The following is a 24,250-nucleotide window of genomic DNA, read 5'->3' as shown; positions in this document are numbered from 1 at the left end:
ATGAGCCCCAGGGATTGCTTTGTTTTGGAGGCCACTCAAGTGGCTGTGAAAACTGCTAAAACAAGGCAGAGCTGGATTATTTAGAGGCAGTCGCCTCCTTAAACCCCGTCCCTGCTTTCAGCCCACCTCATAAACTAGCACACTGTGGAAAAAAAGCTGCACTCTGATGACAGTGTGTGTCATCTCTTCTCTGCAGAGTATTGGTAAGGGAAAAAATGTGTTTGCATGATTAATCTTTGACGTTACGGTTTCAGAAATGCACATAATAGCAAAACACTTTTGTCTTAGGGAATGTAAATTGAGCTCTGTCAACATCATCTGAGACATATTGCAGATTACCACAGAAAGTCATTTTGACTCATCCTTCAGCTTGAAAAAAAGGCGATGTGAGCAGAAGTGCAGCCTGTATATTTATGTTACAGTGGTATTATTTCTTTCGCACTTTTTTTTTCCGCAATTTTTCTAGGCAAGTAAACTTCAAGTTATGCTTTACTGACTTAATTCTCTGCATAAACATTCTGGCATCCTTGCACATATCAGGCAAGCATTAAAATATCGGAAACAATTTTGCAAAGACAATGTTAGTACATTTTTGCAAGCTGTAGTACAATTTTTGTTAGCTTTTATAAACTGAGGGATGAGTTGCAATTTTTTTTTTCTGTGTTAAAAGACATGGAAAGCACATTCCTGTCACACATCATCTAAACAATAAAACAGCATTATAAGACTGTGCTCACATTTCCAAAACCACAGCTTTCTAAGAGCTCAAAGTAACTGAGACTAAAAACTCCCCTCCCATGTCACTAGTGGACCAGTCTTGATGGATTTAAGCACAGCGAACCATACCATTGCGGATGAAGAGCGTGAGGAGTGAGAGGTGTGGTGGCGGCCGCTCTCCATCCCGCCGTGGATCAAGTAGGCACTGCCGCTGGAAATGATCTGACTGCTGCCCACGTCCATTGCGATTCCCACCATGCTGTGGGTGGGCACTCCGCCAGCAGAGGAGACGACGGTGGTAACCTGAGTACCACCTGCTTGAGTGTCAAAATAGGTGCTTCCGCTACCCTGTCCGTACAGATGGGACTCTGGGTTATACGAGTATGCAGTACGACTGAAGAAAAAGACAAAGACAATAATGTTCAGTGCTTAACGCAATCTCAACTTTCAAAGAACATCTTTTGATTGTCAACTTTTCAACAGTATTTAACAGAAGTTGGATTTGATCTGGACTTCATCTATATCCTGAATAAACATCTTTCATCTTTCAGTTAAAGAGGCCATATTTGGTCATTTGGGCGCATTTATATTAGCTACTTTATTAATATTTAATTAGTTAATTATTTACACAGTGGACATGAACATTCACAAAAATAGACAGAAATCTACTACGGTTTTCATTAATGATATGGCTTTCAGACTATATATTAAAACACACAGCCAGTCATTATTAAACTCCAGAATACACATTTAAAATATATATATATATATATATATATTTATTAGCCTCAAGTGGTTAGTGAAAAGTGGGTAATCTTGGAAAAAAAATATGATTGTGAAAGTATTATATATTCTTTTTCCAACCCTTTCCCCCCAATCTTTTTCTAATTTTCTGACACTGTAAATAAGAGTTTAAAATCCTGGTTTCATATGACTGTGTAACTGTTTCTAGCAATAAACATTAAATAAAACAGAATGCCAGTATTTACTTGTCTTTCTACAATCTATAATAAAAAATAAATAAAAAAAGTGTCCAGTATTTTTAATTACTTTTTAGGTGCATTATACTAATTCCGTAGTGTCACATTTAAATGAATGTCAAAATTTTTGCTTAAAAAAATTATATAATAATACCAGTATAATAATACTCATGACATTATGCTTCAGAATCAATGGGACATCTTCAATAATAAGTTGCCTGCACAAAGTGAAAAACTGAAAACTGGTTTGACAGATTGGTTTAGCATATTGATAGGGCTTACATTGTGCCATTGGGGTAGACGGCCTCTGCCCCCTCCACGTACTGCACCTGGGACTGGTACACATGCTGAACCTGTTGGACCTTTAAACACACACACACACACACACACGTACGGATCAGACTGGTGCTAAATAACCTCTGCATGAGTTCTGAGATGTGATAATACAGATTCTGTAAGGGAAATGAGATGAACAGCTGTATGCAGGCTGCAGGCAGTAGGGGGCAGTGAGTACAAAGCTTCACCTCAACAATCAGAGACGCCCCGTCAAGCCGGGAAACTACTTATTAACATATTAGTCGCAACAGCCCAAGCGTGACGTGCGTGAAAGTACAGCATGTCTGCGTTTCGGGGTTCTGACAGTATGCTGGGAGAGAGAGAGAGCGTGATGGAAAGACAAAGACAGTCACGAGAGAGCGAAAGAGATATGTAGAGGCAAAAGATAAGCCAGAGGTGTTGTGGGTCCTCAGGATGTGCAGTGAGCGTGCAGGGCTTGATTGACTGTCCTGTGTGTGTGTGTGTGTGTGTGTGTGTGTGTACCTGCTGAGGGACCTGTTGCACTCTAGGCACTGGCAGCTGCTGCACCTGAGCTCCCTTCTGGGAAGAGCCGGTGGCCTGAACTAACACACGCTGCAGGTGAGGGACACACACACACACCAATGTAAAAATTAGACCCTTTTCTCTTTAAAAGATCAGGTGCGTAATTGTTTCGATGTCAGAATGCCATTATCCCATTTTAATATGGAAAGAGAACTGTAAGCAAGCCATTTTTGTGGCAATTTCCAAAACTTTTGTCTTTTGTCTGTGAGCTTGGGGTGGGACTACCTGTCTGTCCAAATAATGGAAGCTGGGTGGCAGGGCGCTTCTTTGTGGCATCAAATTTCACACATTTACACAAAAACAAAAAAAACTAAAGAAGAAAAACCACAGCGAAAGATTTTAATATCTTAAGACCACTGGAAAGTTTCGTTTATAAAAGTGTCGTCTTTGATCCAAACTGCAAGCACTATGAATGTTACATACTAGGAGTCTATATTTCTTTCTGCGCTGGTTTTCATCAAATCCTCTACAGCTGTCCAGGGAAATGTGATGCTCTACTCCAAATATTAACCGAAATTACATAAAGACCAGTTTCTTTGGATATGTGGTTGATCCAAACCCAACATCTCCCTCAGCAGCACCACGCAAAGTCACTGCTAATCATTTCAAGTGGCTTTGACAGATGAAGGGTGTGGGTGAGGAGAAATCTTTCATCGCTTCAGATGGATCCAGTGCATATTGAAAAGCATCTTTAAAGAGATTCAGACCGATGACAGAAGAGCTAAAGCAGCTCAGATTTTCATGCTCATGTGGGAGGATCTTCTTTCATTTTTATTATGCTACGTTTGTGCAGCAGTGTTTTGATAGATCGTACTGAGTCTGCTTACCTGTTGCGAGGCGGGAACGGGCTGAACCACTGGCGCCTGGGCTGAAGTGGACGTTCTCAGCGCCACGGTGGACGCCGACTCTGAGCCGCCCTCTGACCGATGCATGGTTTCTCCTGAGCGTGCGAGAGAGAAAGAGGAAGTGAAAAATATTAAAAGGAAAAAAAGTTGTTGCTTCCCAATTTGTGTATTATCCATATTAAATAGCTTAACACTCCACACGCAACATTAGAATTAGCGTGTCAAAATCATTGTACCTAGCAAAAAGTATGCCGACAGCATGTTTACTTTTGCAAAGTGTGCATTTGTGCACGCATTTTCAGGTTATGATGGTCATAAAACATTCTGGAACAGAAAATTAGCTTGTACGTGTGCTTTAGCTAATGCTAACAGATGCTAATAACTCTTTCCTCAACGTTAACAAATCAGTATTTGAAAGTATAAACCAAATTAAATGAAATAATGAATTTTGCTAGGTTCAAAAGTTTGCAACATGGTTTATTAAGACAAGTTTATGACAATAATGGTAGATTTGCGGTTTAGTTTACATAGTTTTACTTTGTAGTTGTTAAGTAAATGCAGAGCACAAATTCAGAGTATCGGTCACCATACTTGGCCACACGTCACTTCACTTTAAGTATTAGTTATATTAATATTGCTACTAAGTATTGTTATAATTTACCTCAGGATCATGTGTTTTTGAGATAACATTTTAACAAAATATTTGAAGTAGTTAGCCTTAGCTCAGTTATTTATATTTGATCAAAATCAGAACAAACTAGTGTTGTCAAAAGTACAGACCACGATACCATTTGGTACTGAAATTTTAAAAACGTCCATTTCCCGCTAAGATTTGAGCGCTTTTGAGCAGATTCTTAAACAGCGCTGATTGGTCATTGTGTTCACGCGCTCAGTATATACATCTGTGATTGGCTACAATGATCAATGAAGCGCTCGGTGAAGAGCGTGAAGTGATGATCATTGATGCCAATCACAGATGTATATACTGAGAGTTTAAGAATCTGCTCAACAGCGCTCAAATCTTAGCGGGAAATGGACATTTTTTAAATTTCAGTACCGAATGGTATCGTGGTCGGTACTTTTGACAACACTAGAACAAACTAAGTATAAAATTGTGTGGAGCACCGAAAAACAATGCAGTAAAAGTTTAAAATATAGCACCGTTTTGAACTACACTAAGCATAAAGAACAGCAATGTGTCAATTGCCATCTCAACATAATATTATAATCACGAGAACCCTGCTGATTCCCACCACTACTAAAAGATACACGACACAATCAAACTGAGCGCCAACAGGTTGCTGGAGAGGAGAAGAGCGGCCCACTGAAATACAACTCTGCGAATGTGCCAGGAAAAGTGGGATACAAAGCGGCTTTTCACACGGTCTTCTTCGTGAGGACCAGGAGCTCAACCTAGCCAAGTCAGGCTGAGTCACATGCATCCCCCCAGCATGCCGCTCACCTCTGAACTCTATTATGGAGGAAAGAACAAAGGAGACATTAACAATCCCATCACAACTGCAACATGGCCCCGATGGGTTGACAAGGAATTGGGCTCAAGTGAAGATTTGAGTTTGCCACTATCGTTGATATCCCAATGTAACTCTCACAGTCACTGATGGTGCACTGTGGACTCAACAGGAAAGAGCAGAAAAGAGTGATAAATGAAGATCAAGCAGCCTCCCACAGAAAAAAAAAAAAGAATAGGAGGTGAGAGCAGGGGGACTTTGTAAAAAGTGGAGGGGCGGAAAAACAACATACCCCCCAATCATGAAAAGAAAGAGCGGGAGGGTGGGGGGGGGCTAAAATGGCAATGAGGCTGGTCCCCCCGACTAGGATACTGATGATCTCCAGCGGTTGTTTGGAATGAGAGTCTGTCTCTAGGGGCTCCAATAATACAGCTGATATGAGGAAATTCCTCAATGCTTTGTAAACGTTTGTTGGTTGCTATGGTGAGGGATCCATGGCAACCATCCCCAACTCTACCACCCCCTTCCCTTGTGCTATTCTTTTTTAAGCTCACACACAGGAACTTTCGGAGAGCTAGAGAGACGAGGGAACGAGGGCTACGGGGGGCGCCGAGCTCTGTACATCTAAATAAGCTCTTTACCAGTCCGACGGTGCATTTTCCGCTCAACAGGTCCCAGATCAGTGTTTACGATGCACGCCTGCATTGATTGTGACTGACAAATAGCAGAGGAGGTTGATCTGAGAGCTCATGCGCGTCAAGAGATCCGTTGACTGACAGTTTGTTGTTAAAGTTTAAAATAGAGCAAAAGAGAAGCAATACGCTTCACACGCACGATTTCATCTGCAGAAACAATGGATGCTAATTACAGGCACTTAAAGTTTTCCTCTGGGAATAGAAGAATAAAGAATAAAAACTAATTGTGTTTTCTGAGATCACTAATATAGAAATAATTAATTCTCAAGTGTGAAGCTCTATTCAAAGGTAAATTAAATGGAGAAAAAATTAACTATCCCTGTTTTCAGAAAATAAAGGGATTGTGATGAATACAACAGATGAGTCAGTTCAGTAAAAAGCATGAACTCGGATGCCCTCTGGGTGTATCGGTCTTTTTTTTTTTTTTAAACAGTTGACACACATTTGCGGTCTTCTTTATACAAAGAGTCAATACTGTGAAAATCCATTAAAAATCCATTACAATCCATGATTTTAAACCGATTTGCAAATAAAAGGGGATTCTACAGCACTGGGTTTTGCCACACATTTTGACCAGTAGGTTTCCGACACTTCCATTATATTTTCTAGTCAGCCGTGATGACTAAATTAAATTTTATAGGGAATTAAAGCTTTTAGAGCACCATATTACTAGAAAAACAATATAAACAAAAAATAAATCACTGACTCTTTGATCATTACAATTAGTGTTGCACTAAAATTTCAACATCTGAGCATATTAAAAATGTATGTTGAAAAGGTGAAATTTAATTAGCACTTCCCAATAACACTAAATAAACATTATTGTACATACCATCTAATAATCACAATAAGCATTGGGCTTTGTTACTTTTGATATGAAAAAGTTTTAGCTTTAAAATTAGTCTCTTACAAAAAACAAATTTTGATGCATTACTAATTTCCATTACTTTTCTGTGACTGTGGAGACCTTGCATCTGATGACGATGATTCAGTGTTGAAAGGGCCAGATTTTTTTGCATCAATTTCAAGAGGAATTCTGTAAAACAGATTCAAAAATGACTATGAAACCATGACAACTCAAATATTTGAGCTAATCTGATTATGCTGTTTAATGATAAATCAACAAAAAACTGAAAGGGTGGCAGCTGTTAGAATTTTATGAATGACGTTCAAGTTCTGTGGAAATCTCTGGACTTGCGGGCACTGATTATGTGTGGGCGTAATCACCCAGTCATCACCAGGCTGGAAGTCTTCCAGTTTGTTTACACCAGTTAGATGCATGTAGATGGTCACAGTCATGCTTTCCAACTGGGCTTGCTGTATCGGTCAACAGGAGTTATTTGGTTCAAATCCTACAGACTTTGTCTAACTCTCACCTGAACTAGACGGGTAAGGTAAAATGCAAGTCATAACGCCAATCAATAAAGCTTCATCAGAACTCTCAGAGTAAATAGTATGAGTGTACTTAGATCTTTTAAAAGAAAGGAATTCGCTTGAGGGGTGTTACATTGGTTATAAATGCGTCCTGGGCTGGCCCCGCCACAGTTATCTTTGGAGCTGATTCTACCTACTGCTATTATTCCCAGAGAACGGGAGATATCGCTCACAGCGCTTCTCAAATAGCTTTGTTTCAAGACCCAAATTTTACATTGGGCAAAGTTTGAAACCCAACAAAGTTTGAAACACATGCCCTTAAAGGAGAAGTTCAATTCCAGAATGAAGATTTCCCAGGGCTCCAGACAAAAAAATCGAGTAAGGAGCCATTGGCTCCTATAAAAGAAAAACTTAGGCGCCAAATTATTTTTTTAGGTGCCACAGAATAAAAGTGGTTTATTTTATTATTATCATTTTATTTTTCCCCCCTATTTTAACATTTCAATCATTTTGTCATGTGTTTATGTCTTATCTTTTCTAGGCTTTATCAGCATTTTAATCCATCTTGTAGATGATCAGGTCGACCGGGGGACTAAGGTTCACTTAAAGTGAATTAAATGTCTTTTACAACTTGAAATATACAGTCACAAAGAATTGTTCGTTACACAGAATCTGTACCAATATCATGGACCATAAGCATCACTTGGCAACTGAGTGCAGTGCATCCTATAAATGTTGTCAGGTCTTTCACACATTCAGTCTGTTTTTCTTCATTAGTAAAATTTTATAGGAGGAGTTGAATCATGTACAACAGAATAAGTAAAAATATTAATATGCAACAGCGCATAAATAGCAAAACGCTCCTCTTTATAGTTATTTTTCTAGCTGACTGATGAGTTTATGGACACTGAGTGGTTATTCTGAGGTAAATGTATTACAATGCAATGTTTACAAGCTTTATACATTTCCTCAGTTTGAAACACTGAAACACAGCTTTTACATAAAACATTTCAGTAAGTTGTACTATAGGCTTTCTTATTGCCTACCTTTGATCATGTTCATTTCATACTATAGTAGTAAATCGAAATATATAATGGGTTCACTTGCTGCTTTAACTGAGGTGCTAAAGAGATCGCGCCTGAGCATTAAGTGTGATACTCTCCGCTCGCGCGATCCGGACGCATACACGGACCGTGTGGACGCGGGGTACTGGTGTTTATATTACCGAAAGTGTGCGCTTGTGGTCCGCATTAAAGAGCACCCAAACCGCATCATTTGAATTTCGTAGCATTTTAAAGCTGATATTTTGTTTATTAACCTGTTAGCCTGCACCAGAGCGACCTCGCACTGAACGCTCTTTGTTTGCATGTGTCATTGTTTTCTAATAGAATAAATGAAACGGGACAAAGTTAATCTTGTCAAACTCTATATCATTCTGAGGGTCTAAGCCTCAAGCATCGACGACAGATCGCTGTTTTTCGATGGAAAGCTTATAAGGAATGAGTGGCACAAATTTGCTACATTTGTGTAAGCAGTACACATCCAAACACGCAGAGTAAAAAAGCCGTACGTACCTTTATCATTGTAATAACGAGCCACAAACGCGTCCACTGCTGAAATCCCAGTTTAGTTAGAGAGGTAAGGGTCCACAGAAAAACATCCCAGCGAGCACTTTTAGTCCAGCGAAACAATAACGTTGTAATAAGGATGAATATTCCTTTGTTTACGTTTCATTTCTTCAGAGAGTTATTGTTCGCGTCCGTTATGGAATAAATTACGCTCAAAAACAGCGTCTTGGTGGTAAAAAAACAAAACGATTTTGTAGAATACGGTCTTACAAACATAATGAGACCGTCTACGGAAAAAAAAGTCTCAGAAAAGCGGAATATAGATTATTTGAATTTGGCGCTCCCTCCTGCCGGCAGTGACGCTTCTGTGACGCACGCTGTCATCTGAGCGGGGCATAACTTAGCGATCTGCTTTATCCATAAAAAACTGTTTTTTTTTTCTTCTACATTTTTTATATGTGTGTGTGTGTATTGTGTGGGGAATGTGGCCGTGTCTGCATGATTATAATCTGTATGGACGCACATCAGCGTGTTTATTAGCGACTCTATGACGGCTATCATTGTGATTCATTGATCAGCTATTATTGATTATATGGCCCATCTGTTTGATTATAATCTGAATGGAAGCACATCAGCGTGTGTTTACTGACTCTATGACCATGTCTGGCAATATCACTTCACGTCTGGCAGTGATATTTATCATTGTAATAACGAATAACGAAGAATACTTCAGTATACATACTATATACAAAGCATTTTTTTCTATTTTTTTTCCTTTTTTATTACTCAAATAATTATTTTTGTATTTTTTAGTGCTCAAATAAATCTGTCTATTATTTTATAATTGAAAAACTATGCAGGAACATGTATAATGACTAAAATAGCTTGTATAATTCTGCAATCCATTTGGTGGTTATTTTTCCTCAAACAGGGGGGTGGGGGGACTATAAATAGTTTCAGAAAAAATATTGCAGGAATCTCATTTTTCATGGTATCTTCTTCAAATTTGAAATATGAACTGATGAGACACATGGCTTTCGATCCATTACTTTTCTGGATTGCTCCAGGACTTATTTCATGTATTTGTATATGAAATAAAAAAACATTCAGTGTGGAAAAATATTTTTCAAGGCACGTCAGTGTCTATAACTTTTTATCTTTTTGAGCATTATCAACTCTGGATGATAGATAGTAAAGCCCAGAGTCTCTTCTTTCCAAAGATACCTAATTTGTTTGTGTAAGCACACTTTGTCACAAACTGTTACCATTTTAATTCAGGTAGGTTATTTTCACCTGCGAGGCCCTAAATGGGGTTGAAGGTTAAAGTGTTAAAAAGTAAGACAGCACAAAGCTTTTTGCGATTACTGCATGGCAAGTGCGCTTCAAATAACAGGAAGTCCATGCATTAACAGAACACAGCATATAGACTAAGATCTCGATAAGAAGATCGACCGGACAAGTGTAAATGCATCTGGTTGTTGAAACCACATATGGTAATTTTACTCCTCCCATAATATTAAAATAATAGACGTGTGAGAGCGTTTTCTAGGCTATATGGCATGTTATAGTCAGATATGACAGCGCAATGCAACAAGCATCACCGCGGATGAGTCGCGGAGTATTTCTTCAGCAAGCGACGCGCAAACTGAATGAACCTGAAAGTAAGCCGCAGACGCTCAACACACAATCTTCTTCATTAAAAGTAGCGAGACTAGCCTATCTTTCCAGTCCTGATGCCGCGCGCTCTCTTGATATTGAAATTAGCTGATAATTAATAAAATTATCCATTGCTTTCATTGACGTGAACTCCGTTATATTTGCATATGAAGCGGGAATTGAAGAACGGATTTATATCCGTTTTGCGAAGACACATTTATGTGGCCAAGTGTAAATGGGGAAACGTTTTAACAAATCATATAGATATCCGATCAGAGAAAATGCATGAAGTGACCAGGTGTAAACAGGCCCTTTCAGGTCTCTCTCACTGCGTTCAGCAGACTGTGTGCGGCAGAGACGAGGACTGTTTGAAACTCTTTTCAGTAAAACTTTGATGCGCATCGTCTTATGTAAGTTTAATACATGAACATAACAAAAGATGTGAGCGCAAAACAATCGGGAAAAAAGTCCATTTTAGTCGCAGTTTGGAGCCCTGTTTCCTGATAATTTACTCACCTCCATGTCGTCCAAGATGTTCATGTCTGTCTTTCTTCAGTCGATAAGAAATTAAGGTTTTTGAAGAAAATTTTCCAGGATTTGTCTCCATATAGTGGATTTCAATGGTGGTCAGTGGGTTGAAGGTCAGAATTGCAGTTTCAGTGCAGCTTCAGAGGGCTCTACATGATCCCAGTTGAGGAATAAGAGTCTTATCTATCGAAACAATTTTCTAAGAAAAATACAAATACTTTTCAGAAGTATGGACCCAGTGTTTACAAAGCGAGCGTGCAAAGAAAGTCAAATGCCCTGTACAAAAAAAAAAAAAGTAAAACAAGGATGTTGTGAGAAAATGAGATTGTGTGAGTTTTTCGCCCTACCCATTTATTTTATCCGAAGTATACAGACCAAGAACTAACTAACCATGCATGACTTTTCCAATATGATTATGCAATGAGTAAAGATGCCCATGCACATCGCAGAGGTAGTGCAAGATGAGCATTTGTGGTTAAAAAGTATATAAATATTTAATTTATTTAGAAAATGACCGATCATTTACATTACATTTACATTGAGCAAGCGCTTTTATCCAAAGCGACTTACAAATGAGGACAATGGAAGCAATGAAAATCAAAAAAAGAGCAATGATATGCAAGTCTCAGTTAGCTTAACGCAGCACAACATAGCAAGGTTTGTTTGTTTTTTAAATTATATAATAAATAAAAAGAAAACAGATAGAATAGAAAAACAATAGAGCAAGCTAGTGTTAGAGGCCTTTTTATTTGCTTTTGTTAATTGTATAAAAAAGAAAAAGAAAACCAATATCTATTTTTCAATCATTTTACTAGATAAGACCCTTATTCCTCGGCTGGGATCGTGTAGAGCTCTTTGAAGCTGCACTGAAACGGCAATTTGGACCTTCCTGGAATATTTTCCTCAAAAAACAAAAAACAAACAAAAAAAAAAACTTAATTTTAACTTAAACTTTAAACTTACACCTGTGAACTATTTTTTCATCAGAACCACTAGCTTTTTTCTATAATAATAATATTATTATTATTATTATTGAGAACGAGTGAAGCGGGCTAGTTAGTCATGCATATCAATCTCGTCTAAGCTCCTAGAGAAGGTTAAAAGCCACACAAATTCCCCACCAGCAGCTACGGGCCGCACAAAAGCAGAAAACAGCAGGAGCACCCCAGCACTTTGGTGTGAAGAGCGAGAAAGGCCCGTCCTCAATAGGCTTCTGGTTTATTACAGTAGAGCAGAGACTCCCTGCCGCACGACACAAGCGCTCACCTCAACTGAACACAAATGAGCTATTAAAGACCGCCACAACATCACAGCCATTTCCTTCTGTTTTCATTAACCTGAGTGTGAAGAGACGGAGAGCAAAATCCTCTCCTGGAAGCATGCTGGCAATAAACCAGGCCTAAATGACAAGGAAAACATAAAGTGATACCTGTGATTGAAGGGAGTGTTGAGAAGAGGGTTTATACACATCTGTCACAGACAGATTGAACTTAAACAACACTCGATCAGGGCAAAGCACATGCAGATGTTCAATTAAAAACAGGAGCCCACAGTCTTGGCTCTTGTTTGCACTGGCCCACATTGTTTGCAGAGCAACAACGGTTGCTAGTGGCAACACCGTCCACTCCCGTTTCCAGGAGCCTGTTGCTATGCAACCAACAGAATACTTCCCAAGCCAAACAATGCCATCCCCCAAGTGATCCTTCTATCTCACATTAACCACAAACTTAGAACAATAAATACATAAGCTATTACTCTGACCCTCTGGAGCGGAGGCAGGGACTCAGGAGGGAAAAAAACATGTGCCGTTATAGCGAAAAATCGACAGAAAGCTATACTTCAGGACTTACAAGAACTTTCTCTGGTATGGCATGCTGAAAGGGAATGTTAAAGCCATCAGAAAGACAAAAAAAGTCAAGAAAAGAGAAGAAAAGCCGCCACAAGTCATCCTTGCACTTACATGCTCCAAATACAACGATCACTTTGTAAACGAAGCCTCAAATTACTTTTCCAACTAAATAATCCAGACGCTCCTGACAGATTTGCAGTTTGGAAATACACTCTGATTGCTTTTATGACCCACCGGAAGCTTCAAACAGCCGTGCAATAAAGCAGAGACACTTGTTGCCATTAAAGGGCCGTCTATACTGGACATCTGTGTCCAACAAGCTGGGCTGATGTTCTGCAGATATGCGGCTTGAAAAACACACACCAAATGCTCCTACCGCTTATGATATAGATCATTCATCCAAACCAACTGCAAATACTAAGCTTGAACCTGGAGGTTATTAAAAAAGCGTGACGTATGTGACTTATCTAGGGCCCTACGAGTTCCATGATCCAGAAAACATTGTGGAATGCAGTCATAAAAACAGAATTTACAGTATAACGTGGAATGTCATGGAATTTGCCAAATTTTGGACAGATAAATGAAGAGTAGTTCAGCACAGTTAAATCAAAACATGATATGGACTAGTGTCTGTGAATATTAAGCCACAAAAAGACACATGCTACACACACATATTTAAGTACGTGTGACGCTTGCTATGTTTTCAGCCTCTGCTGCCTTAATATATGGGAACATGAACAGCCATGTGATAAACAGCCAATATCCCAGTAATATTCATGCTAATAACCAACTAGTTAATAGTGAGAATTGGACACTAAAATGTTACCAATATTCTTATTAACTCACCAAAGTATTTAAAGTGAGAAGGGTACATTAAAAGCATGCATTTTAAGGACAGACTTTAAATTATTATGTTAAATCCACTATTGTTTTATGTATAAATATTCTACAGTCTATACACAGTATTAAGTTCAATTACATAAGAAGTAAGTGTAATTAAATTACAGAAAAAAACATGAGTAATCCCTTACTTTACTTTTTCAAGGGAAAAGTAATTAAGTTACAGTAATTAATTACTTAGTAATTAGTTACACCCAACATTGATGCTACTAATAATAATTATAAATAATTTACAAAAATATATTTACCAGAATTTATTTAGCAGAAACATGTAAATACAGTATTTCTGAAAAAAAGAAATAATATAACAATAAATAAATTGTTTATGAAATTGATTAATTAGAGGTACTTTTGATTATTCCAATTTAATGAAACCATTCAAATGGAAACCAGAAAAAAAATAATGGAAAACACAGCATTTGGTTAAAAAATTAATTAAACTCTTCAGATCTATTTCAATATCTAATGACTAATCCACTGAGATTAAGGTTTGCAGATGGCAAGGTTGGGCTGAGGAAGTGGACAGTTTAAGTGGTCCGCTGGGTCCTCTCAAAAACAGGCACATACGCCAAACCCTCAATCTTCAATTGCCGACACAACCCTAGTCCATCAGTCGCCTGCACACCAAAAGCAAAGGGCTCTGCAGCCAGGGAGAATCGGTCGAGCATTGCCATGGAGACCGTTTGTTCACACTTACAACTCTACAATTCCCCTCCTCTCTCCTCATCCTCCTCCTCCTCCTCCCCCAGTAACCCTTTCCAGATTTCCGCACCACCCCCAACCCAGAGCGGAGGATGATTCAGAAAGGGGGGGGTGTGTTGTAAAAGAGAAAGCTTACCTTTGGAACAAAGGCTATAAGAAGATGAAGAAGGAGAAGATTGTTAAACGGGTCTGGTTCTATAGTGATAATTGCCCTTTCTATCTGTTTTTATAATAGTGATGACAAAATGGTGGAACACCACTCCAGTTTTTGTTGTCACACCACCTTGTTGCCCATAGTGATACAAAAACAGAGTATTGTGCTGCAAAAAGAAGTCTCTCATAGCAGGTGTCTGTTTGGGGTGCAAAAATATACATCCTGGTAACTACACCCAGTGACACATGCAGGAAAGCTGTTCGGGGAAGAGTTTTTCAGAAACGTAAGAGATTCCAGCCAGCCGAGTTTCTGCTGCAGGCTTTATATTGCAACAGTGCAACAAGTTCTGGCTGGCAAATAAGAAGCTCGATTAGTAGAAAGGAAAAGCACTATTAAATGCACAATCTGCTTTAATATGTATTGCTTTTAAATGCAGTAAAACAACAGTGCCATTTCTCATTGAAAAACCTCTTTGGAAGACAGTGAGGCAAAGATTACCAGACTACCAATGCTAAATGCCAAATGGCATCAGGTCAACAGTAGCCAATATATTTAAGAGGGAAGGAAGACAGAAACTTCCTAAAGTGATTCTGTCACACCACATTGTCTCCACATTACGTCTGCACTTCAACGCTCAGATTTCAGAGTCATGCAGACTGAGGAATCAATCTTTTGATAATCTGCAAGAACAACATGGCCTGGATGCACATTGTAGAGCTTGTGCAAGACGAACATTTGTGGTTAAAAGGTATATAATTATTTTTTTTAGAAAAGGACCGATCGTTTCGATAGGCAAGACCCTTATTCCTCAGCTGGGATCATGTAGAGCCTAATGAAGCTGCACTGAAACTGCAATTTGGACCTTCAACCCTGTTGGTCCCTTTTGAAGTCCACTATTTGGAGAAAATTCCTGGGATGTTTTCCTCAAAAACCTTAATTTCTTTTAGACTGAACTGAAGAAAGAAAGACATGAACATCTTGGATGGCATTTTATTCTGGAAATGAACTATTAATATCTGTCCAACAGATAATGGCAAAAATTTGTTTCAGATGTTTAGAAACATTACACTTTGTTATTGTTAATTTGTTCATTAACAATCATTTCTATTAATAAAATGAATAACACTTTTAATGTGTATTCTAATAACTTTTAAGTTGTCACCGTATCAAAAAACCTGGGGAAAAAAACAAAAATCAAAACAAAGCTCCAAAAATATGTCAATCAAGTATAGGTTTCAGTCAATGTCTAATGTGTAAAGTACTACTGCTTATGTACAATTTCATACGCCCATGTTCAAGAATGATATCAGAGTGTTTACAAGCATCTGATTCACATTGGTTCACGAAACAATGATAGGTGTGTTCTGTTTATGTTCATTCTAGGTAAAAGTGATATTCAAGTAAAAAAGTCATCTGAATAATTCAGCCCTGTCATTACTGCCAATTATAATAAATATTAGGTGAATAGCATAAAATTTTCTGCATGGAAAACGGTTTATTGTAGTCCTATAAACAACTGCGGAACTATTTGTAATTTATGAGAATTTCTGACTGGTTGGACGCGGTGTACATTTTTTAATAAACAAAAAGGAACAACCAGGTTCTGTTGGAGTTGATTCGATCTTTCACAAGAGACCCTGGCCTGGGTTGACGGGGGGAAACGTGGGCAGAACGACTGTTTGACAAGTTCTGCATACAATAGACTGATAGCACAGAGGGCAACGGAGGAGTCACACAGGGTTCAGCCCTTACAGAATCAACAAGCTCTTCCTCTGCTTCTATTCAGGTGCATAGAGAGGCATGAGAGGGTAGGCTGAAGTGCTCATCTGCACACAGGCATGATAGCTACAGAGATGTAAGCCTTGACGGAAAAGTCCTCAATAAATGCTCTTTTTCCGAGGGTCTGAGTGTACCGGAGTGAACTACTACAGGGTGAACGGAGTCTGACACTAAAGTGTGCCAAACCTCATAGTGATGGATTTTAAACAAAACAGAAGACAGAAATTGAGTATGCTCTGAATCAAGACTTTTTCTGCAGAAACTAAATAAAGTAAATATTTAGTTTCAAGACATTGTCCTAAATTATGGACACTGTAAGAAGAACATCAATGGCTAACAACAAGAAAACTGGAAAATGGACAGGAAAACATCAGTCGTATAATATGCAACAGTAAAAAGAGGGGACATTAGAGGGACTGTCCATGTCTCCAGACTATGAGAGAAGGCAAGAGAGAGGAGGCCATTGTGATGCAAATGTCACAGCCCAGTGTGCTGTTTGTGGCAGGAAATTTAATTAGCAGTTGTGGAGCTACGATACAAAGCAGGTGGAATGTAAAGAACGCTCCGAGGAGTGGTTTGAGATGAACGGGGGGATTGAATGCTGAGGGAGAGGCTCTTGTGAGCAACACATTTCAGTCTCAGACAAGTCTCAGCCTGCTGCTCAGACATCTCACAGCCAAGTCACCCATTTCCTTTTCTTTTTTCCCCCCAAAGAAAATCAGTGTGATCAGTGCACTTTGTCTTGGAGTATCTGTTCATCAAAAGGATTGACTGAAGTAACATAGTTCTAAGGGCTATGTGAAATATTAAAGTCAAATGTAATTTTCTGAAGGAAATTTGAGTGGTGTGAACATCGCCAACAGTGTTGTGAGTGATTGCCAGAGTGTTGCCATGTGGTTGCTAAGTGACTTTTAGCAACCACATGGTTCTTAGTGACTTTTAGCATGTTGCTTGATGGTCACTAGGGCGTTCTGGGTCATTGCCTACTGGCCTGAGTCAAAGGACACTGTCTTTATGATATTGAAATCAGTGGATTTTTGGATGGCCAGTGGCGATATCTTAGAAAGCTGGGTGGCCGATTTATACAATATAACAAGATATATATAAATAAATATAGTAAACAACAAACATAATAGCAAAGTTTGAGGTTTGTAAGGTTTTGTGCAATTAAATGTCTAATAGATATTCAAAGAAAATTTTAATAATTTAAACAAGTCTTTATGTCGACAGTATATTAAAAAGTATTGTACCATTTGCCTTCCTGTTAGACAGAACTGATAAAGACAGTGCCTCTTGTCCATCTATGCTCAGGCACTGGGTCCCCAGTGCGGTCATAATTAAAAGGACAGTTCACCCAAAAAAAAAAAAAAAAATTCTGTCATTAATTACTCACCCTCATGTCGTTCCAAACCCGTAAGACCTTTGTTCATCCTCAGAACACAAATTAAGAATTTTGATGAAATCTGAGAACTTTCGAGCACTTCACGCTTGCTTCGTGGAACCGTGTCTTAAGTCCCGTTCACACCAAGAACGATAACTATAAAGATAACGATATAGTTCTAAAAATCTTTCTTATTATTAAAGAATAGCAGAGTCCATACGATAGCGATAAAGGCACAGAGAAACGATATAGTTGGAATCACTTTCAGGACGATTTTTTTCAGCTGATGAACGATACAAACATTGACAGATTATATCCTGTCATGCAAAAGGAGAAGGAAAATTTATCAGACTGCAACTTGTATGTGAATAAAATGTCTCATGTACAGTTTAGGGCTGTTGGAGTTACGCAATAACACATTATCGCAATCTCACTTAAAAAAATAGCACCATTTAGCAGGTTCTGTTTGACCTTATAAATCACCTGTAGTTCAAGCCAGAGTTGCCAATAAAACAGCTTGTGAACAATGTTACTTAACACTGCATTTAATACAGGAACGTTCTCCAATGATCCTCCAGACAGAGAAAACTGAACGCTTTGATAATTACTTAAATAGTAATAGAACAAACCTCCTCAACAAGCCGCAGGATTTGAGCCATCATTCATGTTTGCTGCACAAATGATTGTGAATCAAAAATGAATACTAAGAGTTAGGAGCTTGTTCAAATCCCTAAGCCGATTTATGACAATAACAATAGAGCTAAAATAATTTGTATGCAATTATCGAATGGAATCTTCTTGGCTCCATGTCAACCCGTCAGTTTTGTGTAAAGTTGCACGAGGAAGCCATTTCTGCCACGTTAGTGTGAGAGATAAGCTAAAGAGATAATTACAGCCATATAAACACCATAACAAAACACGATAATGATATCTATGGAGACGTGAAAGTTTCAATCGTCAACAGTGCTGCTCCCGCTGCCAGGACGGCCTAAATCCGGATTTCTAAATACACTTTTGGCAGTGCCAAAACAACGTATGCACATTCAACTTGGATCAACTTATTCAGCGTGTTTTGGATCATTTATTAATGGTTTTGATCCAAGTATTATGAAACCCTTACAGCACAAGGGCAGCTGCCGGGTGGGTCCATCAGCGCTCTGCTCCAGGCCGAGCTTCTTCCACATGGGCTAAATACAGCATAGGCTTAATCATGCGCACATACACACACACAGGAGAGCTATATCTGGTCATCTGCCACCCCTTGCGACACCCTTCCCCCCATGGTGCATCGGTGCACACGCACAAATACCTTTCACAGGGGACCACTGCAGCTGTCTGCTTGAGAGCCACACTCTACTATAGTCCATTAAAAGCTCTGAGTGGTTTAAGGTTACAGTAGATGCTGCTACAACAATCATAAAGTCTCCATGATGGCAGATGACTGGAGGTGAACTCTGACCCGGGCACAGGACATAAACATGGGCACTGATAGATGAACATGTTTGTACAGATTTAGGTATATAATATCACACCAATCACTTTCTGGTATGCAAATGAAGACACTGAGGACAGTTAAGGCAAAAATGGAAATTCTGTCAACATTTGATGTTCTGAACCTGTACAACTTTGTTTCTTTTGTGGAGCATATAAGAATTTCATACATGTTATTTCTGAGTGATTGTCTATACGTGCTATAGACTAAAGATTTCTATACTATTGTTTTCTGTCGTCTTATAGAGTTGGGGTCACTTAATGTAATATTATCGATTTGAGAACAAAATTAGAACTGGAGCTGCATAACAACAGTATTGTCTTCTACAGAGTTGCTTAAAGCTGAAGTGAAATGATTCCATAATCGATTCATTTTACATTTATTGAACTGAATCGACTCTGAACTGATTTGAGCTGAATAATAACTACTTTATAGCCGAATTTAAATGTGTCTCATATTTGAGACAAAGTTTGAATCTGCTATTTTCCTGTTTATTACCGTGAAACTGCTTTGAAACAAGCTGTATTGTATAAAGCGCTATATAAATAAAGGTGACTCGACTTGACTGTAGTTTATAAACACCTGCCGGTACTGAAGTTTCACTAGGACGTGGAAGAGAAAATCAGAGTCATATCTTGAGTTAACCATGGCGTTTAGGTGAGTCACTTGGCTAAAAGTGGTACCGTACCTGCATTTCCTCTGTGTTCTCCTTTGGCCCTTTACCTGCTTTGCAAGCTGAGACCGTGCACGTCCATCACCACAAACATGGATTGAAGAGAGCTGATTAAAAACCACTGACTTTTGAAAGAATAACACAGCACCCCCGGCCCAGCACCTCTCTTTCCATAACCCAGGCTGTATTTGTGTATCAAGTTGCCATGTAAACATAACAGCTGCTTGGATCTGGGTTGCACGGAATTCCATTCCCATTCCTTTATTTTTCTTTGCGGTGGGTGTGTAACCAAATTAAAAGCTTGATTTGGACTACGCTGCATTACGGGGCTTTGTCAAAACAAGTGAACAAATGGTTTTGAATTTGCCCACAGGTTTACAGCTAATCTGTTCCTCACATGTGCATTACAAGACTAGTGATATATAATTACTTGCACATCTGTGGTACATTGAGGAACTGTTTTAAGGTGAAACTTTGCCAAATATTAATTTCAGCATGATAAGATTTAGATTTTGTGAGGATAACGTAACATTTGGCTCGTTAATATTAAATAGATCACATGACAGAGCACAGCTAAGATTAAGCAGCATCAACATTAACAAATTAATATTCATTAGCTACTCTTCTTAAATTCACCTACCTGTTCAACAGGTAAACCATGCTGCTACGATGAAAGAGACGGCAAAAAGACCAGCAAACTCGCAAATGAAAAAAATGCCAGTTTATCCGATTACACAGTAAATGCATGAGGCCTTGAAAGTACATTATATATGCTACACAAAGCAAGAATGCATACAAAAACAGCCCACTTCACTAAAGTTAAATGTATCATGCATTCAGCCTACAACCATAGAAACAGTGATTTAAAAATTAATTAAATACCACTCAGCACTACAGGGATCAACGTTAAGGATTTTTTCTACTGGCCCAGTCGGCAGTTGGCAGGGCAATTTCTACTTGCCCTGCCAAAATTTTCACTGGCCCTGCCACAAAAAATAAAATAGTTGCTGTTATCATTGTTTTTGACCTATGTTATCTTGTATTCCAATAAATAAGCTTATGACACCATTATTTTAGATACCAATTAAATTTTACAATTCTGAACTTCAATTTTGATACCACAGCAAAAACCACTAGCTATAAATAAATATATATAGTTCAAACAACCACAAGTGAACCGCCAGTAAATAAGAACATATGAACAAATTAATTGTTCAATTGTACAAATTGAAGTAATAGCACAATTAAACATAGGCCTATAGTACAAAGACAGACATTAAATGACACTTTAAGTTTTGTTTTTAGATGTTCAGGTACAGAAATTGAAAAATCACATAAAATAACATTTGCATATTCTTCACTCTGCACTAGGGCTGTATACCTTGGAGAACCTGGCGATACGATACACACATTTCACACGATACACAGACGATACACACATTTCACAAGATCAGATGCTTGTCAGTGGTGCTCAGGATCTGTAAGTCATTCGCCATCATCCTCATCTCTCCTTACCGAGAGTGAAATCGTATGTACTGTAACAGGCTACCGCTAGCAAGGAGCTAACCATGTTCCTTTAGTGGCTCGCGTTATTTGCTTTCTGTGCCTTTCTGAATACAGACACCAACCCATCCCTGCACTTCACACCCCCTGCACGGCCTGGAACATAACATTTATTGTGTTATTTTCGCTGTTGTCCGCGCTTGTTTATTTACAATATCTGCAGAGCTTCTGATGGTTCGGCCGGCTTAGAACAAGGGCGGGTTTATGCAAATGTTGGGGGCGTAGTGATCCCGACTGTTGCGTCACAGTCGGTGTTATGTTCTGATTCGCCTGTTTTTCAGTGGTCTTTTTTAATCACGAGATTTACATATGAAGGAGGAAACTATGGTGTTTGAGGCTCACTGTATGTCATTTCCATGTACAGAACTGTTATTATTTAAATATGCCAGGGTAAAGACAGTTTTTCATTCTATGGCACCTTTAAATGCTACATCTTGCTTTAACATTTTCCATGAGTTTTTTTTAAACTCGCGGGCGCCGCTGCGCCCCCTAATGGCTGGGCGGAGTATCGATACTAAGGGCTAGAATATCGATACTGTATCTTTTTTTATTATATCGGTATGTATCTAAGAATCGATATTTTGAGCACACCCCTACTCTGCACCTTTATTTTTCATAGCCATTTGAGATTAGAAGCACTTCATTATAATCATGAATCGATCAAAACAAAAATGTGCAATCTTTGACTTATATTAGACTGTATAATTTCTAAATCCAAAGCAAAAACAGAATGGTCTGACTTTAGCTTTGTAAAATTATGCTGCATAAAAACATTGCACGAAACAAACAGCAGACGAGATGAGTGAGACGCAATTTCACTCTCTGACAGCAGGTGGCGTTTAACAGCAATAATACAGCTTTTCCTTGGTTACCACTGTTAAACACAGCAGCGCTGCACGTATTAACACTCATTTAAATGCGTTATACGGAGGCAATATGAAAAGAAAACACCATGTAATCTTTTCTGAAAACAACCATTTCCATTTCTCAGAAACACATTCATATAAAATTCAATATTTGGATTTTCTTCCTATATTTTGCGCATTGTGAACAGTGATTTTGTTCTGCATGCTACTGTATTTTCTCCTCTTTGCGTCCGTCTTCAACGTCTCTGACCTCTGTTAGTGGCCAGAGGTTTACAGACTAATTATAATAATAACGTAATATTTCCACACAAATGACATTTTGGAAAATGATTGCGGTGCAGTTTGTGTGCAAACACGGAACAAGTCTGAAATAAAACAAAAATGTCCGGTCGATCGGTGCATCTATACTCCACTGTATAAATTAAATATAGATTAATCATTGTTAAATCTACAAAGTTCCTTGGCAAAACGGGTATTTTGACATAGGCTACTTTTGTATGCATTTACCCATTCAGGCAGCTCACGCGTGTCAGAGACGCAGCTGTCTGTGCGTGCGCTGTTCACACAGAACACAGCACGTGAGAAGTGAATGCAGTTGTCTTTCGCGCCCGACTGCTTTTTAATCGCTTGAACTTTTAAAATACCAAGGCTTAAAAAAACATTTAAAAGATAAACTTTGGTGTCGCCCCAGCAGTGGCCCGATCGGGCCAGTGACAAATCCGTCTACTGTCCCGAGCGGCCTTCACGCTGGCCGGGCCATCCATATTGTCGAGTCCTGCACTATCAAAAGCCCTCTTCCTGTTCTTCTCAAAAGCAAATACAGTCAGTTTGCATTAACTTAAACTATCGCTTAAGTTTGAGGCGAGTATGATTTTTCAATGCTTTTGAAAGATGTCTTTTATGCTCAACAAAACTGCATATTTGATCAAAAATGTGAAATATTATTACCATTTATTATTCATTAATTAATGATTTTGTTACTATAACAATTTTATTTTAACATTTTAAAATGTAATGTGTTGCATTATCAGTGCTGAAAACAGCTGTGATGCTTACTATTTTTGTGAAAGCTGTTGTTTTTTAGGATTCTTTGAAGAGGTTAAAAAAACAGCATTTATTTTAAACAGAACTTATTATTATTATTATTACAAATGTCTTTACTGTCACTTTTGATCGATTTAAAATTGAATGCATCCTTGTTGGATGAAACTTTTGAGTGTGGCTGAGCCAGTGGTGTTAGTTTGGGACAGGATGATCTACCTGAACAATAACAGATGGGTGGAAGTGTTTTGGAAACCTGTTTGGAAATAATCATATTTTTTTCAGATTCTATTTAGAGGCACAGAAATGACACACCTCCTGTTACAGGGGCCCCCTAGTGCTCTGGGCCCTGGGTTACATCCAAATTTGCCAACTGGGTTAAAGCAGTCCTGGCAAGAGCCTTTGACAGAACAGAAGCATATGCAAATTTACATTTAAACAATAAAATTGCTTGATTCCGATTGGTGGAGTCAGTCATGTCAAGAACAAAGTGTAGTCTACAGTCCCACACTCAGATAGGGCCAGGTCTGAGCTGTAGGAGCGTAGCATGCAAACTGCAAACCAAACCCCGCAAAAACGAGCTAACTGGACATCACACAGCCCAGGAAGCAACGATTGGCCCTATCAATAATTAACTTCAATTACATGAATCATTCATTTCTCCTCCAGCCTGGACATGCACCTGTAACAACATATTTCATTACAGAAACCGGATCTTAGAGCTTTGGAGATGTGGTGTAGTGAAGATGCGTTCGGGGAGGATTTCAGAGCTCAGTGAAGCACCTGACAGACACGTCGGCAGCTGATGTGAGCTCTGCTGCTCACCCCCTTCAGCTGAGCTCAGGAGGGACCCGTCACACACAGCGACAAACACACTCCCACTCTGACAAGTGAAAACGCCTCATCTCAAACATCCTCGAACCGCTGCTGCAGAAACAGAAAGGGTGAAATAATCGAAACTACCCAAGCATGATGTTATAGCTAGTGAGGAACGGGGCGGCCAACATGATCTATGTGTTGCATCAGGATCTACCTCTCTCTCTATGCCAATTACCCTCATTATCAGCTGCGCTTTCAGTAGCATGGACACTCTTGGCTAAAGAGAGATCAATAGAGAAGCACGGCCCAATGAGGGGCGA

General features: G+C 38.9%; 1 protein-coding gene across 6 annotated transcripts in view; it reads right to left on the bottom strand.

Moving 5' to 3' along the window:
* The window catches only part of LOC306848397 (DNA-binding protein RFX2-like), a 63,499-nt gene that overhangs the window by 18,493 nt on the left and 20,756 nt on the right, over positions 1-24,250 (bottom strand). For 3 of the 6 annotated variants that reach the window (XM_079382916.1, XM_079382917.1, XM_079382915.1), the window contains 4 exons: positions 3,404-3,516; positions 2,517-2,606; positions 1,980-2,059; positions 847-1,111 (listed from right to left, as the gene is read on the bottom strand). In XM_079382916.1, coding sequence (XP_079239042.1) covers positions 847-1,111; positions 1,980-2,059; positions 2,517-2,606; positions 3,404-3,508 — 540 coding nt within the window. In that variant the 5' untranslated portion in view covers positions 3,509-3,516. The remainder of the gene's footprint in view (positions 1-846; positions 1,112-1,979; positions 2,060-2,516; positions 2,607-3,403; positions 3,517-24,250) is intronic. The other 3 variants (XM_079382919.1, XM_079382918.1, XM_079382920.1) reach the window with 1 other exon arrangement.

The sequence above is a fragment of the Barbus barbus genome (assembly GCF_936440315.1).
Source record: "Barbus barbus genome assembly, chromosome: 28".
Classification (NCBI taxonomy): Eukaryota; Metazoa; Chordata; class Actinopteri; order Cypriniformes; family Cyprinidae; genus Barbus; species Barbus barbus.
The sequence above is the reverse complement of the archived record's forward strand: the minus strand, read 5'-3'. Positions and strand labels throughout refer to the sequence as shown.